At 52.4% G+C, this 15,703-nt stretch overlaps 1 protein-coding gene across 4 annotated transcripts in view; it reads left to right on the forward strand.

Moving 5' to 3' along the window:
- Positions 1–15,703, forward strand: part of RHBDL3 (rhomboid like 3) — a 57,604-nt gene that overhangs the window by 13,278 nt on the left and 28,623 nt on the right. For all 4 annotated transcript variants that reach the window (XM_032162933.2, XM_032162935.2, XM_032162936.2 and 1 more), the window contains 3 exons: positions 5,521–5,679; positions 9,687–9,911; positions 15,460–15,608. In XM_032162933.2, coding sequence (XP_032018824.1) covers positions 5,521–5,679; positions 9,687–9,911; positions 15,460–15,608 — 533 coding nt within the window. The remainder of the gene's footprint in view (positions 1–5,520; positions 5,680–9,686; positions 9,912–15,459; positions 15,609–15,703) is intronic.

Here is a 15,703-nt window from a genome sequence, read left to right on the forward strand (position 1 = left end):
CACCGTGATTTCTGATTCCCTGACCTGCTGTCCCTCTCCCAGTGTTGCCAGGCCCCTCCGACAGCACAGACCCAAATGACCCCAGCCCTTCCTCACTCCATGTGGAACTGCCTGCTCTGATCCCGAACGTCCCGTAGCCCCTTGACTGTGCAAAGATTCCAAATAGAAGATCAGCTGCCCTCGTGGGCTGCATGGGTTGTGGATTTCTCATTTTCTACCCCCCATTTCCATATGGCACGCTTATGTGCACGGGGTGGGTGGCCCTTACATCTCCCTGATAAGTTTCTACTTGATTGATGGAGAAACTGAGGCAGGGTGGTTGAATGAACTACCCAAGGTGGCACAATAGCTGCGAGTGGAGCCTCCTTCTGGAACTCTCTTCCTCCCCTTGCCCCAGACTGGGGAAGCAGCCCCAGATGGCAGCAATACAAAGAGAGAATCTGGTGGGTCAGTTCCCCCACCTAGATGGGCTGAGCGCCCCAGGAAGGGGTGCAGCATAGAGGATAGGAGAAGGCAGACTGTGGGAGGCCTCAGGCTGGGGCGAGCTGTGACCTAGAGGATTAGGGTCGGACGCTGGGTGCTGGTGCGATTAAAGGCCAAGGCAGGTGGGCGGGCCAGCTCCTCTGTGCGTCTGTGTCCTCCGCTCAGACTGAATGTGGACTTCGCCGCCCCTCCCTCCAAGAGGCTGAGCCCTATTCAGGAGGCAGCTTCCAGGATGCTCCCAGGCTCCTGGATCCCTGCTGGGCCCTTACGGCCCATTCACAGCCCACATTCTAACGGCTGCCCCGAACAGCCCCAGAGCAGCCCTGGTCAGGCCACCTCAATCCCACCCAGCCCAGACCCCATCAGGAGCACCTCACTACCAAAGTGGGTGAATCTGGGGCACAGTGCCTGGCGGAGGGGAGCTTCAGGACCAGCGGCACGGTATTAACAAGGGAATTGCATTGATGGGGCTTGTTTTCCCGAAAGCTCCAAACCACAGTTTGGATCTGCCTAATGATCCCAATCCCCCTTAAACAGGCTGTGAAGGAGGAGGAAGGGTAGGATACGTGCCCAGAGAGGGTGGGCCACACCTCCCTCACAGTAGGATGCTCCCAGCTTTGCAGCAAAGGAAGCTGGTCTGGCCTCCAAGCCCAGGCCCTGGTGAGCTGCTGCCCTGCGAGAGGAAGGTAGCCCACTTTGTAATGAGGTAGTTGTGGCTCGGGAGTTTACTGTAAATTATACAAACCCTGGTTAGTGGCGGAGACAAGCATGAGGTTTGCCTTGTTCCTTGCTACCCCTGAGTGAGGGATGCAGCCTCCGTTAGAAGCTCCCAGCTTCCTTCTGGGGCAATGGGATGCACCTCTCTCCTGCTTTCTGGGCACTCACGCTCTCTCTGGCTCTCTCTGTCTCTTTCTCCCTTTGCCTCCCTTTCTCTCCCCTCCACGCCCCATACCCACTGTCAGCACCTGCCCTTGCTGTCGTCTTCCTGGGGGTGGGGGTGGGGGTTGAAAGGTGTCCTGTGCATTCATGGAGCCCAGGCAGCCGGCCCATTGCTGCCTCTCCCTCCCCCTGCCCCAGCCGTCCTCCGGGCATCCCCAAGGCCTCATTATTAGGGTAGCGGTGACCCCCCATTGTCTGGCCTGTCTGGCCCTGCCATGAAAGGTAGAGTTTTGGCAGAGAACCGAGGCTCGGCCTGTTTCCAGCTTGTTCTCTGCTGTCTGGAGCCTGGAGCCTGGAGCCTGTTACTATGCTCGGGGCAGGGCAGGCAGGCCCTGGTGGGGGGTGGGGGCTTGAGGAGCCACAGGGCAACCATGTCACTAGGACAACAGCAGGGAGCGCTGGAGGAGGAGATTGAGGGGGAGAGCAGGTGGCTCTTTGTCTGGAGCCTGATCCCAGCACCCCCACTGCACCCCCACCCCACTGCCCTCCCCAGCCTGGGAGGCAGCCCCTAGGAGGGGATTGGTGCTTGCTCCCAGGGCACGCAAAGCCACTGAGCTCCCTCCCCCAGGCCCAGGCAGGAGAGACTGCACAAGCTGTGCTGCAGACCAATGGCCCCCCTGCAGCTCCCACTGGGGGGCTTCCCAGGACTCCACCTGCTCCTTCTCAGCCCGCACCCCGCCCCCTATGTGTCCACCCAGCACAGGAGGGCCAGGCTAGTGAGACCCTGTGATGGAGTAGGGGTTGGCACAGGTGGCTTGTAGAGATGGGAGAGGTCCCAGGCACCAAGGAAACAGACCCTCCCTGGCTGCGGTTGCCACATTCCCTCTCCAGGGTCCATTTCCTTAGCTGAGCAATGAAGGAGGTCGGAGCTTTTGCTGTCCGGGGCTGTTTCCTGATTTAAAAATCTCTGCCTATGGTAGGGCTGTGAGACTCCTGGAGCCCCTTCCTCTCTTGGGCCCGCACTCACCTCTTTGGTCCTTAAATTTTGTTCCTGGGCATCAGAGCAGTCCCTGGAGCTGGAAGTCAGTGGCACCTGGCCATGGCTTCGAGGAGTGCTCGGCTTCCTGGAGGTGGAATCCTGGCTCTGCTGCTTGCCGAGCAAATCACTTCACCTCTCTGTGCTAACTTTTCTGTGCCTCTATTTCCTCAACTGTAATATGGGGACATGGATAGGATCTGCTATATAAGGTTGTGCAGGAGTCAAAGACATTAGATGCATAAGGTGCTTAAACAGTATTTGGCTCCATGAAAACACTTAGCAAATATTAGGTGTTTTTATTCTTCAAGATTTTTACTGAGCAACGAGTAGGTGAGTTTCCTGAAATACTTGATGTTGTGAACCAAACAGATGTCATCCATGAAACTTGGCATTTTGGCTTGAAGGTGGGAGATATACAGATTTTAAAATATGCCTCGGGACCAGGCGTGGTTGCTCATGCCTGTAATCCCAGTACTTTGGGAAGCTGAGGCAGGAGGATCGCTTAAGCCCAGGCGTTCAAGACCAGTCTGGGCAACGTAAATAATTTAAAAATTAGCTGGTTGTGGTGGCACACAACTGTGGTCCCAGCTACTTGAGAGGCTGAGGTGGGAGGATTTCTTGAGCCCAGGAGGTCGAGGCTTCAGTGAGCTATGATGGCACCACTTCACCCCAGCCTGGGTGACAGAGCGAGATATTGTCTAAAACAAAAAACAATAGACCTCACTGGAGATGTCCTTTCTTGAATTCTGTGGAGATTTTTTTTTTTTTTTTTTTTTTTAAGACGGAGTCTCACTCTGTCGCCCAGGCTGGAGTGCAGTGGCACGATCTGGGCTCACTGCAAGCTCCGCCTCCCGGGTTCAGGCCATTCTCCTGCCTCAGCCTCCCAAGTGGCTGGGACTACGGGCACCTGCAACCACGCCCGGCTAATTTTTTGTGTTTTTATTAGAGGCGGGGTTTCACCGTGTTAGCCAGGACGATCTCGATCTCCTGACCTCGTGATCCACCCACCTTGGCCTTCCAAAGTGCTGGGATCACAGGCGTGAGCCACTGCGCCCGGCCTTCTGTGGAGAATTGAAATAGCCCATGACTGGGACTCCTGACTGTTGCTCTTTGATTTTCTCAGAAATGCTACACACAAGGCCGGGCGCGGTGGCTCACGCTTGTAATCCCAGCACTTTGGGAGGCCAAGGCGGGCGGATCATGAGGTCAGGAGATCGAGACCACAGTGAAACCCCGTCTCTACTAAAAACACAAAAAATTAGCCAGGCGTGGTGGCGGGCGCCTGTAGTCCCAGCTACTCGGAGAGGCTGAGGCAGGAGAATGGCGTGAACCCGGGAGGCGGTGCTTGCAGTGAGCTGAGATTGCGCCACTGCACTCCAGCCTGGGCGACAGAGCGAGACTCCGTCTCAAAAAAAAAAAAAAAAAAAAGGAAATGCTACACACAGAATCCACTTTCCTAAAATAGCCTTCATTGACCATCTAGAAAAGGCGAAAACATGGGTTTGGTATTCCGGACTCCCTTGTCATGCACACACATACACCCTCAATGTCTGTTTGCCTTTTAAACAACTCACAGCTGCATCTTCAGGATGCAGTGGAGTCTTATGTAGGGAAGCACCTTGTGAACAGGAAAGCTCCTGGCATCCAGGAGATGCTTGGTGTTAAAAGTGTTGCCATGGGCATTGGGTGGGCTCCGTGAGGAAAGGGATAGAAATGATAAGGTCTTCTCTGGGAGAGGTGACTAAGTTCCTGCCTTTTCTTTTCTTTTTTTTTTTTTTTTTTGAGATGGAGTCTCGCTCTGTCGCCCAGGCTGGAGTGCAGTGGCATGATCTTGGCTCACTGCAAGCTTCGCCTCCCGGGTTCACGCCATTCTCCTGCCTCAGCCTCCCGAGTAGTTGGGACTACAGGTGCCCGCCACCACGCCCGGCTAATTTTTTGTATTTTTAGTAGAGACGGGGTTTCACCGTGTTAGCCAGGATGGTCTCGATCTCCTGACCTTGTGATCCGCCCACCTTGGCCTCCCAAAGTGCTGGGATTACAGGCTTGAGCCACCGCGCCTGGCCCGATCCTGCCTTTTCTAACTGAACTGATGAGGCTTTTCATGGAAAATCAGTGCCTGTCTGTTCATCTGAACACCCACTATTTATTCATCCACCAAATCTTGATTGAGTGCTGATAATGCCAGGCTGTGTGCTAAGTACCGGGGATAAGTTGTGATGCCAACCTGCGACGCGCCGCGGTCCAAGGAGGACGCAAAAGCAGACAGACACCAGTGTGGGCTGGAGGCCCAGAGGTCTGGACAGAACAGAGGGTGCAGTGAGAACAGGCCATGCCTGAGGGGAGCCTTCCAAGAGAAGGGCACATCTGAGTAGTCAGGAAGGGTGAGTTGGAGTCTTCCAGGGAGATGAAGGAAGAAAGGGAATCCCAGGCAGAGGGACCCACGTGGTGCAAAGCTGCAAACGATGGAAGAGCATGGTGTAAAACACACAGATGTGCACTCATACTCATGTGCGCGCACAAACACCCCCCAAAACAGTACAAAAACCACAGAGCAGAGTGTCTCTGGGGAGCCCCAATCCTCCCTGCCTGGGTGTGTGGGAGGGGCCATGGGAGGGCGGCCAGGGACAGAAGGACTTGCAAGGCAGTGCTTCTTGCTCCCCGGGGCCCTCTGGCATCCCCCCTGGAGTCCCTGTGGCCCAGTTTCCTTTCCCTTTGCCAGTCGCAGCTGAAACGTCCTTCTCCTGTTGCCCTCTCCCCTGTCCCAGGCCCCAGAAGTTTCTCATCTTCCTCCACTCATTGCCTTTTCATTCGCACTTCCGTCTCCATGGTGAGAGGAGGCAGTTTAACCTCTCTGAGCCTCAGTTTCCTTATCCACACGAGATGGTTGGATTGGGTGATCCTGAAGGTCTGCAGGTCTTCCAGGACTTTAAGTGATTGTCATTCCTATTTAGCTGTTTCCCAAGGGGGTCCTTGGAAACCTCCCAGACACTGGCTGAGCCTCTGTTTGCCAGGGGCTGAGGACTAAAGCCAGTGAATAGTGGTGGAGATCAGGGCACCCACATCAGTGTGAAGAGGAGGTGGTGCCCTGCTGACCCTGCTGCTGTCTGCTTTTCCCTCAGTTTGACCCTGGGAACACAGGCTACATCAGCACAGGCAAGTTCCGGAGTCTTCTGGAGAGCCACAGCTCCAAGCTGGACCCGCACAAAAGGGAGGTACTCCTGGCTCTTGCCGACAGCCATGCAGATGGGCAGATCTGCTACCAGGATTTTGTCAGCCTAGTGAGTGCTCTGGGGCCCTTGGTACTGGGAGGGACCTGTTTGAGGGTTGTGGCTTCCACACATTTAAAGGATTTAGGCAATTCAAAGGATCTGTTGGCCTGCAGCATTGAAAAAGTCCAGGCTTCTGCAGGTGAAAGGGTGCCACCAAGGACTCATCTTCTCTTTGTCTCTAGGCTCTGCCCTCCGCAGTGTCAGCCCATCCTCAAGGCAGCACCTGGCAATTTCAGACCCTTCCATTGTGGCAGCAAAGTGGCTGCAGCTGTTCCAGCCCTCATACCCTCAGGCTGCACCTTGCAGAAGGGAGGGAGAGAGGGAGGGAGGGATGGAGGGAGGGAGAGAGAGAAGAGGAGGGGAGGGGAGAGAGAGAGGAGAGAGAGAGAGAGATCCTTCTTGGGGTAGCTCTTGCACAAGGCCTGGTATTTTCTCCCTCTCATTGGCCTAGATTGGGTCAGTAGGATGGGTAGATTGAGTTAAACCAATCATTGCCCCACCCCTGTAGCTGAGAGTGGGGTCAGTTCCACCAAAATGAAGGGCTGCGAGTAGGTAGGGTCTTGGTAGTAGGAGAAGGGAGTGGGGGCCGGGAGGGTCAGTGCAGCACGTGGTAGAGCCAGAGCTCAGCAGATCTGCTCAGCAGATGCCCTGGGCTGCCAAAGAGGCTGGAGAAGAGAGGCCCGTGGATCCTGCCCAGCGGCCTGTATCTCGGAGCAGAGACTTCCCCTCACTGAGGGTTAGTGCTGCGCTATTTCAGGGGCTGCTGTGGACTGGGGTTCAGTGGGGTTAAGCAGGCGGTATTTCACTCACCATGGGATGCAGGTGACATCAGTAGAAAAGCGGGGTGAACAAGCAGGTTGAAAATAAGACCCAAAGTTTTTGCTGGGTTTCCCTGTTGGTGAGATGGAGCTGGTCACCTCTCTTCCTGTCACCCATGGAGGGAGCGAGAGTGAAATGACTTGTGTGAAGCGCCCCAGGCTCCTAGAATTCAAAGGCACCAGTGATGGGGGAGCCGCCACCACTGGAGCCTGTCATTGTGCCACATGAGCGCTCTGATGTGGATGCCCAGGCAGGGGAGATGTTTCAACAGCCTCTTGGCTGAGGTCCAGCCTTGGTCCAAGGGTTGGCGTGATTGCAGGGAGCTGCTGTGGGGTTTTTAGGAGTGGAGGAATCGACTGCTGTTCAGAGTGGACCCAGGGAGCAGACCTCGTGGAGGGCAAGGGACAGAGCTGAGCTGAGCAGGGGAGGGGGACAGTGAGGATTCATAGGATAAGTAGTGAGGGTGAGTCCTGTGACTTGGAACCCAGCAGTGCCACCAAAGACCAGGCCAAAGATTTGAGCCTGCCCAGGCTCATCCACAGCCCCAGCCCCAGCACCTGTGTGTTTGCTGCAAGATGCCCTGCTGGGTCATAGGGCAGAGTAGGGCACGTGGGGCCCAGGAGTGGCTTCTCTCCAGCCAGGGGTCAATGGAGCCTCTGTGTGAGCTCAGGACAGCAAGTTACTTGTTACTGCTGGGATTTCTGGGATTTCTCTGTTCAAATTCTGCACTGGATCTGTATGAGCAGGGCTGCCCTGAAGAGCAGACAAAGAAGGGACTCACCAGAGGGGAAGCTCTGAGTAGGACAGAGAGCTGAGGACCTGGAGTCTAGCAAACCTGGGTCCTGGTCTGGCTCTGCCTCTGCCGCTCACTGGGAAAGAGCCTCTGAGCCTGCCTTTTCCCATTTGTAAAATGGATCCAAAGGATCCTCTCTTTAGGTTGTTGCAGGGATCAGATAAAGTATTTGAATATTTTTGATGTCTCTTAATGTTCTTCCACCAGATAAACTCCTCTGCATCCTTTGTGAGCCTTTACCTGCCCAATCCAGGCAGAGTGAGTCAGCCTTTTTCAGAGCTCCCACAGTGCCTTGCCCAGGCCTCTCTCGTAATACAGACCGCCACACTGCATTACAGCTCAGCAGCCCGGGTAGTCGTGTATGAGTGTCCGGGTTGTATACTGTACGATGGTGCCTAGCTGAGAGATGATGGAGACTGAAATCTGGCCTGGACTTTGCCCACCAAGGCCTGGCATGGGTGCACCCATCCAGAAGAAGAGCCTCCTTTATCTGATTGGCACAACAGCTCCGTATGGGCTAGCATGGACTGTGGAGTCAGGCAGTTCCATATTTGAATCCTGACTCTGTGGTTTACTAAGTATGAGTACCTGGGGAAACTACTCACCGTCTCCAAGCTTCAGTCCTCATATTTGTAACGTCAGAATAATACGGGGTGCCAAATAACTATGATGGCACCCTCTTTTGCTGTTTTTACACTTCTGTCTCCCCTTGTAAGCTCCATGAGGCCTGGGACCATGGTCATGACTGTGCCCGGCACAGCACTGGGCATGTGAGGGACGCAGGTGGATGGTGAGTGTGTACTGCTGCTGAGCCAGCTCCCACCACGGGTCTTCAGGGCCTCTGAGCCGTGTGTGTGTGTGTACTGTGCACGCCCCTGTGCAGGTGCAGCCTCAGGGACTGGGAGAGAGGCAGGTAAGAGTGGCCACAAGATAATCTGACATCGTGGTCCTGTCTTGGGCTCACAATGTGCACAAGGCGCCTAACCCTGGCCTACATTTACAGAGCTCCTGGGCCACTGAGAAGAACTAGATCCAAGCTTTGTAGGCATGGAGAGAATGGGGATAGAGAATGGTTGGAAAAGGTTCATCTGGGACGGCCTGCTGGAGGGGGCGAGCTTTAAGCTAGATTTTGACTGTGAGAGACGGCAGAACTCAGGAATGCGAAGTGGGGGGACCCTATAGATGGAAGTTCACAGCACCTGGCCTGGTCTGAACCTATATCCTCCCCAGCCATCTGCCCTCTGACAGGGCCTACAACCCCTGTGCCGTGGTCTGGCCTGGTTCACCTCACCAGCCCACTGGGTTCCTGCCTTCGGGTTTAGCCTGATGTCTACTGCTGGGCCGAGAGTCCCAGGAATACATTGATAATCCCCACACCAACAAACATAGGGACAGCTGAGGTGTGGGGTTGGGAGAGCCATATCTCTAGGATTTCTCCCCGTAAGAAGGGTCTAGAGTTGGCCTTGGAAGGCACGTGGGAGGTAACAGGCCTTGGGAGGCCAGGAGTCAGCAAGGCCACCTCCGGTCTCCGAGTCAGGCTGACCACTGGGTGAGGCTGCCAGAGCTCTACCCAGTGAGTGTCAGGGAAGCTTCAGGCTGCTGAGGATAGAGCTGGTCCCCAGGTGGGGCTCTGCAGCCGGTCCTTGGGCTTGCTGGGCAATCCAGGTCCTGTGAAGGCCCTCGGGAGTGGTGACCTTCCCCAGGCACAGCTTGGGTTTTGGCTCTGGGAGCCTCTCTGCAAACCCATCTAACCCAGGGCTGCCTGCCTCTTCCCAAGCTAGTGTGTCTGAGGGTGCTACCTGCTGTTCATCCTTTGATTCTCACTCAGGCTTCACCTCCTCCAGGAAGCCTTCCTTGACCTCTGACCTCCCTGGGACTGGATTGGGCTCCCTCTTGTGTGCTCCCACAGCAGCCATCACTCTGAACTGTGATTGCTGGTTACTAATCTGTCTTGAGCACCACTGTATCCCTCCCTGTGCCTGGTAATGAGCCTGACACTTAGTAGTTGCTCAGTAAATTGTGATGGACGGATGATGAGTGAGTGGATGAAGGAAGTTATAGTGAACACAAATACGGGCTCTGGAGGCTTACTGGGTGTGAACTTGATGGATTCCTAAAGCTCTCTGTGTCTCAGTTTCCTAATCCAGTAGAATGGGGATGTTAATAGTCCTTATCTAACGGGAAGACTGGTGATCATCAAATGAGCCAAAAGATGTGAAGGGCTGAGAATAACCCCTGGCGGCTAACAAGACCTTGGTGAATGTTGCCTCTTATTAACTATTATAGGAGAAAGGGAAATGCAGGGGGGTCAGGCCTGGTGCAAGGAACATGCTGGCTGGGAAATGGGTGGGGAGCTTCGCTGGGCCCCAGCTCTGACCCTCTCCCCACTCCATTTCCTGCACAGATGAGCAACAAGCGTTCCAACAGCTTCCGCCAAGCCATCCTGCAGGGCAACCGCAGGCTAAGCAGCAAGGCCCTGCTGGAGGAGAAGGGGCTGAGCCTCTCGCAGCGACTCATCCGCCATGTGGCCTATGAGACCCTGCCCCGGGAAATTGACCGCAAGTGGTACTATGACAGCTACACCTGCTGCCCCCCACCCTGGTTCATGATCACAGTCACGCTGCTGGAGGCAAGGACAAGGGTGGGGAGGGGGTTGCTCTGTCTTGGGGAGTGGCGAGTATGGGGAGAGGAGCCAAGAGGATGACACAGATCATGGGGGAAGAGGGACATTTCTTCTCCGTTGAAGGGCAATGGTTGAGGATCAAATAATAGTTGTATCGCACATCAGACTCTGTTGCAGTGCATACCGGTGTTGTAACCCTGGACTGCAAAGAGATATTCCAAAGATTATCACTTCAAACAATACTTACTGCAGCCAAATCCCCATAGGACCACTGGCCCCCACCCACCCCAAAACAACAGCAACAAAAATGATGTAATAAGTTCATTGACTTGGGAGATCTAGCCAGGCTAACTCATTAAAGCCGGTTTATTTAGTTCCTCCCTAGGTGGGTAATGTGGACCAGTCATTTGCTCCATTTTCCCGCCTGAAAATCAGAAATAACCAGACCTGCCCTCCCTCTCCCAGGACACCTTTATTTAAAGTGAGAGAATGGCTACTGGTGCTTTCTGAACACAAAAGCATCACACAAACACATCTGGGAGGGAGTGTGAACAGGTAAATATGGGCTTAACATTTTTAAAGAACATTCTCCCCTTAGGGAATCCTCTGTCCCTATTGTTATGCTGAATTCTACTGCTTATGCAACAGAATCCAAAGGTACCCCTTGCTGTGTTGGTGCCCATGTGTGATAAAACTCAATTCTGTTGGCTCTTCCACTCAAGAACCTGTGCAGCCCACCCCAGCTCCAGCTTCTGAATGGATGCTTGGCTTCACTTTGGGATTTTATGATCTCCGCTGTTTCTCTTCCAAAGCCACGGGCCTAATTACCGCCTCTGCATATGTTCTGGTAAAGTTCCTGCCTAATCAAACGGCAGGATCGTTAAGCTTCACGGCATCCTTCTTTTTTTCTAAGTCAGAATATCTGGTCTGCAGGCCAGCATTCCCGTTTGTTGTTATGCCTTCATCCAAGTACATGTTGAAGTTGCGATTTTTTCTGAGATATTCTTGGACTCGTTCTTCAAACGCTTACTGTGTTGGTCTATTTATTAACTTCTATTTGAGGCCCAATAATAACGAGATGCCTTGGAAGCAGGATTTGCAGCCAGGCCACCCTCATGGTATTAGGTGGACAGAATGGCTCCTCAGAGAGCCCAGGAGAATACAGCTACCAGGGGCCTAAGCCATTCCCAGGCTGAGCCCAGCAGATTTTAACCCCACACTAATTATAGCTTCCTTCTCTAAGTGTGTGCCGGGCAGGGGGCTGGCTCTTTGTGTATAGTTTATCACTTTTAAACCTCATGGCTACTCTGGAAGTCTAGGTATCGGTACCCATTTCCAGATAAAGAAACTGAGGGCCAGAGAATTCAGTTTGCCCAGGTTGATCAAGAGGAGTGATTTTGTGTCCAGATTGGTTCAGATGAACCTCAGCTATGTAAACCTGAACCACCAATCTAGAAGAAACTGGGAAGTGCTGAAATAGCTGAAATAACGATCTTAAAGCCCTTGGGCTATAACACCCAAGGCTTTTGTCTTCTATACAGTTCTGGTAACCTGGCTTTCGGATTTCATAATGAATAGAAAATAGGAGGGACATGGTGCGAAGCAACAAATGGGTCCACTACCAGCAAGCAATAAGAAACAGTAGCCGACAGCCTGGCAGTGAAGGAAGTGACAAAAGAAAAGTTTAAAGCAGACCTGAATCTTAAAGAAATACAAGAATTGGGCCGGGCGCCGTGGTTCACGCCTGTAATCCCAGCACTTTGGGATGCCAAGGCGGGCGGATCACGAGGTCAGGAGATCGAGACTATCCTGGTCTAACTCGGTGAAACCCCGTCTCTAATAAAAATACAAAAAATTAGCCGGGTGTGGTGGCGGGTGCCTGTGGTCCCAGCTACTCGGGAGGCTGAGGCAGGAGAATGGCGTGAACCCAGGAGGTGGAGCTTGCAGTGAGCGGAGATCGTGCCACTGCACTCCAGCCTGGGCAAGAAAGCGAGACTCCGTCTCAAAAAAAAAAAAAAAGAAATACAAGAATTGGCTGAGTAAGAATTGGCTGAGTGCGGTGGCTCACACCTGTAATGCCAGCACTTTGAGAGGTCAGGGTGGGAGGATCTCTGGAGCCCAGGAGTTCAAGACGAGTCTGGACAACAATGTGAGACTCTGTCTCTACAAAAAATCAAAAAATTAGCCAGGCATGGTGGTGCATGCCTGTGGTCCTAGCTACATGGGAGGCTGAGGCAAGAGGATCGCTTCAGCCCAGGAGGTCGAGGCTGTAGTGAGCTGTGTCCATGCCACAGCACTCCAGCCTGAGTGACAGAGCGAGACCCTGTCTCAAAAAAAAAAAAAAAAAAGAGAAGAAAATACAAGAATCTGGGGGCTTGGCTGGATGTGGTGGCTCATACCTGTAATCCCAGCACTTTCAAAGGCTGAGGTGGGCGGATCACTTGAGGTTAGGAGTTCAAGACCAGCCTGGGCAACATGGTGAAACCCCGTCTCTACTAAAAATACAAAAATTAGTCGTGTGTCGTGGCGGGCGCCTATAATCCCAGCTACTCAGGAGGCTGAGACATAAGACTTGCTTGAACTCAGGAGGCAGAGGTTGCAGTGAGCCGAGACTGTGCAGTGCACTGCACTCCAGCCTGGGTGGCAGAACAAGACTCTTATTTAAAAACAAAAACAAAAAATGCCATCTTCCTGGGGTTGCTGGAGAAAAAATCACTTTTTTTTTTTTTGAGACGGAGTCTAGCTCTGTGCCCCAGGCTGGAGTGCAATGGCGGGATCTCTGCTCACTGCAAGCTCCTCCTCCCGGGTTCACGCCATTCTCCTGCCTCAGCCTCTCAAGTATCTGGGACTACAGGCGCCCGCCACAACGCCCGGCTAATTTTTTGTATATTTAGTAGAGACGAGGTTTCACCGTGTTAGCCAGGATGGTCTCGATCTCCTGACCTCGTGATCCACTGCCTCGGCCTCCCAAAGTGCTAGGATTACAGGCTTGAGCCACCGTGCCCAGCCAAAAAAATCACTCTTATAGCCCAGATCAATACCCGAGATATTCCTTTTTTTTTTCTTTTTTTTTTTTTTAGACGGAGTCTCCCTCTGTGACCCAGGCTGGAATGCCATGGCGCAATCTTGGCTCACTGCAACCTCTGCCTCCTGGGTTCAAGCGATTCTCCTGCCTCAGCCTCCTGAGTAGCTGGGGTTACAGGTGCCTGCCGCCATGCCCAGCTAATTTTCGTATTTTTAGTAGAGACGGGGTTCCACCACGTTGGTCAGTCTGGTCTCAAACTCCTGACCTTGTGATCTGCCCGCCTCGGCCTCCCAAAGTGCTGGGATTACAGGCGTGAGCCACTGCACCCAGCCCATACCTGAGATATTCTTAAACAGTTATGCATATGCCCTGATTAAGAACACAGGGATGTAAATGATACATTTTAGAAGGAGTCCCAGAAAAAAAAAAGACTCAAGATAAATACCGTTTTAGAGATTAAACAAGTATGCTTCAGTCACGTGTGCAAAATCAACTTCTGTGGAATGTTGGTGAGAATGTGGAGAAATTGGAGCCCTTGTGCACTGTTGGTGGGAAAGTAAAATGGTGCAGCTGCTATGGAAAACAGTCTGGCATTTCCTCAAAAAATTAAACATAGAATTACCATATGATCCAGCAATTCCACTTCTGAATATATCCCAAAGGAATTGAAAGGGACTGGAAGAGATACTGATACACCCATATTCATAATAGCATTATTCACAGTAGCCAAAAGATACAAGCAACGTAAGTGTCCATCAGTAGGTGAATGGAGAAACAAAACGTGGTCTGTGTTTATAGTGGAGGGCAGGTGCGGTGGCTCACACTGGTAATACCAGCACTTTGGGAGGCCGAGGAAGGTGGATCACCTGAGGTCGGGAGTTCGAGACCAGCCTGGTTAACATGGTGAAACCCTGTCTCTACTAAAAATACAAAAATTAGCTGGGCATGGTGGCACACGTCTAATCCCAGCTACTTGGGAAACTGAGGCAGGAGAATTGCTTGAACCCGGGAGGCAGAGGTTGCAGTGAGCCGAGATCATGCCACTGCACTCCAGCCTGGGCAACAGAGCGAGACTCCATCTCAAAAAAAAAAAAAAAAAAAGGAAGGGAAGGCTAGGTGCAGTGGCTCACGCCTATAATCTCAGCACTTGAGGAGGCAGGAGGATCGGTTGAGCCCAGGAGTTCAAGACCAGCCGGGAGGTAGAAGTTGCAAGCTGAGATTGCCCCACTGCACTCTAGCCAGGGCAACAGAGTGAGATCCTGTCTCAAAAAAAGGGGGATCATTCTGACACATGCTACAACATGGATGAACCGTGAAAATAGTATATACCAAGTGAAATAAGCCAGACACAGAAAGACAAATACTGTATGATTCCACTTATATGAGGTAGCTAGAGTAGTCAATTTCATGGACACAGAAAGTAGAATGGTGGTTGCCAGGGGCTGGAGGGAGGAGGCGGTGGGGCGTCATCGTTCAGTGGGTACAGAGTTTCAGTTTTGCAAATGAAGAGTTCTGTGGATGGACAGTAGTGATGGTAGCACAGCAACATGAATGTCATTTAATGCCACTGAACTGATTAAGGTCAGGCGCAGTGGCTCGTGCCTGTAATCCCAGCACTTTGGGAGGCCGAGGTGGGCAGGTCACATGAGGTTAGGAGTTCTAAACTGGCCTGGCCAACATGATGAAACCCCATCTCTACTAAAAATTCAAAAATCAGCCAGGCGTGGTGTTGTACTCCTGTAATCCCAGAAACTTGGGAGGCTGAGTTAGGATAATCGCTTGAACCTGAGAGGTGGAGGTTGCAGTGAGCCAAGATTGTATCATTGCACTCCAGCCTGGGCAACAGAGCAAGACCGTGTCTCAAAAAAAAAAACCTGAAAAACTGATTAAGATGGTAAATTTTATGTTTATTTCACTATAGTTTTTTAAGAAATCAACCTATGTGGAATTTGTCATCTCCCAAGTGGGTGCGTGAGTTATTACTGGAATTAAAGTTCAAAATCCTCCAAATCCTTTCTGCTTAGCACGGAGGAAGTGTGGGCAAAGAGACCCCGGGACCATGTTGTGGCCATTTGACGCAAAATAAGCAAACAGAAGTGGGTGAGGGGTGGTTAAAAGCTCAGCTGAGACTGGGCGCGGTGGCTCACGCCTGTAATCCTAGCACTTTGGGAGGCCAAGGCGGGCGGATCACCTGAGGTTGGGAGTTCAAGACCAGCTTGACCAACATGGAGAAACCCCATCTCTACTAAAAAATACAAAATTAGCCAGGCGTGGTGGCACATGCCTGTAATCCCAGCTACTCAGGAGGCTGAGGCAGGAGAATCGCTTGAACCCAGGAGGTGGAGGTTGCCGTGAGCCGAGATTGTGCCATTGCACTCCAGCCTGGACAACAAGAGCGAAACTCCATCTCAAAAAAAAAAAAAAAATTCAGTTGATAACTTCCTGTAGGGACTCCCAGTGCTAGTCAGCACGGCAGGAAGTTTCCTGGACAGTGTGCACCTAGTAACAGACTCTCTCTGTTCTTTCCAGGTTGCCTTTTTCCTCTACAATGGGGTGTCGCTAGGTCAATTTGTACTGCAGGTAACTCATCCACGTTACTTGAAGAACTCCCTGGTTTACCACCCACAGCTGCGAGCACAGGCTTGGCGCTACCTGACATACATCTTCATGCATGCAGGGTGAGTACCTGTCTTCTTTTGCTCTGTCAAAAGACCCTGCAGAAAAATAAGTGGTCAAGATAGCCTGGATTGAAATATAGTTCTTAGTTTATTTT

Source organism: Hylobates moloch, unplaced genomic scaffold (assembly GCF_009828535.3).
Source record: "Hylobates moloch isolate HMO894 unplaced genomic scaffold, HMol_V3 SCAFFOLD_10, whole genome shotgun sequence".
Classification (NCBI taxonomy): domain Eukaryota; kingdom Metazoa; phylum Chordata; class Mammalia; order Primates; family Hylobatidae; genus Hylobates; species Hylobates moloch.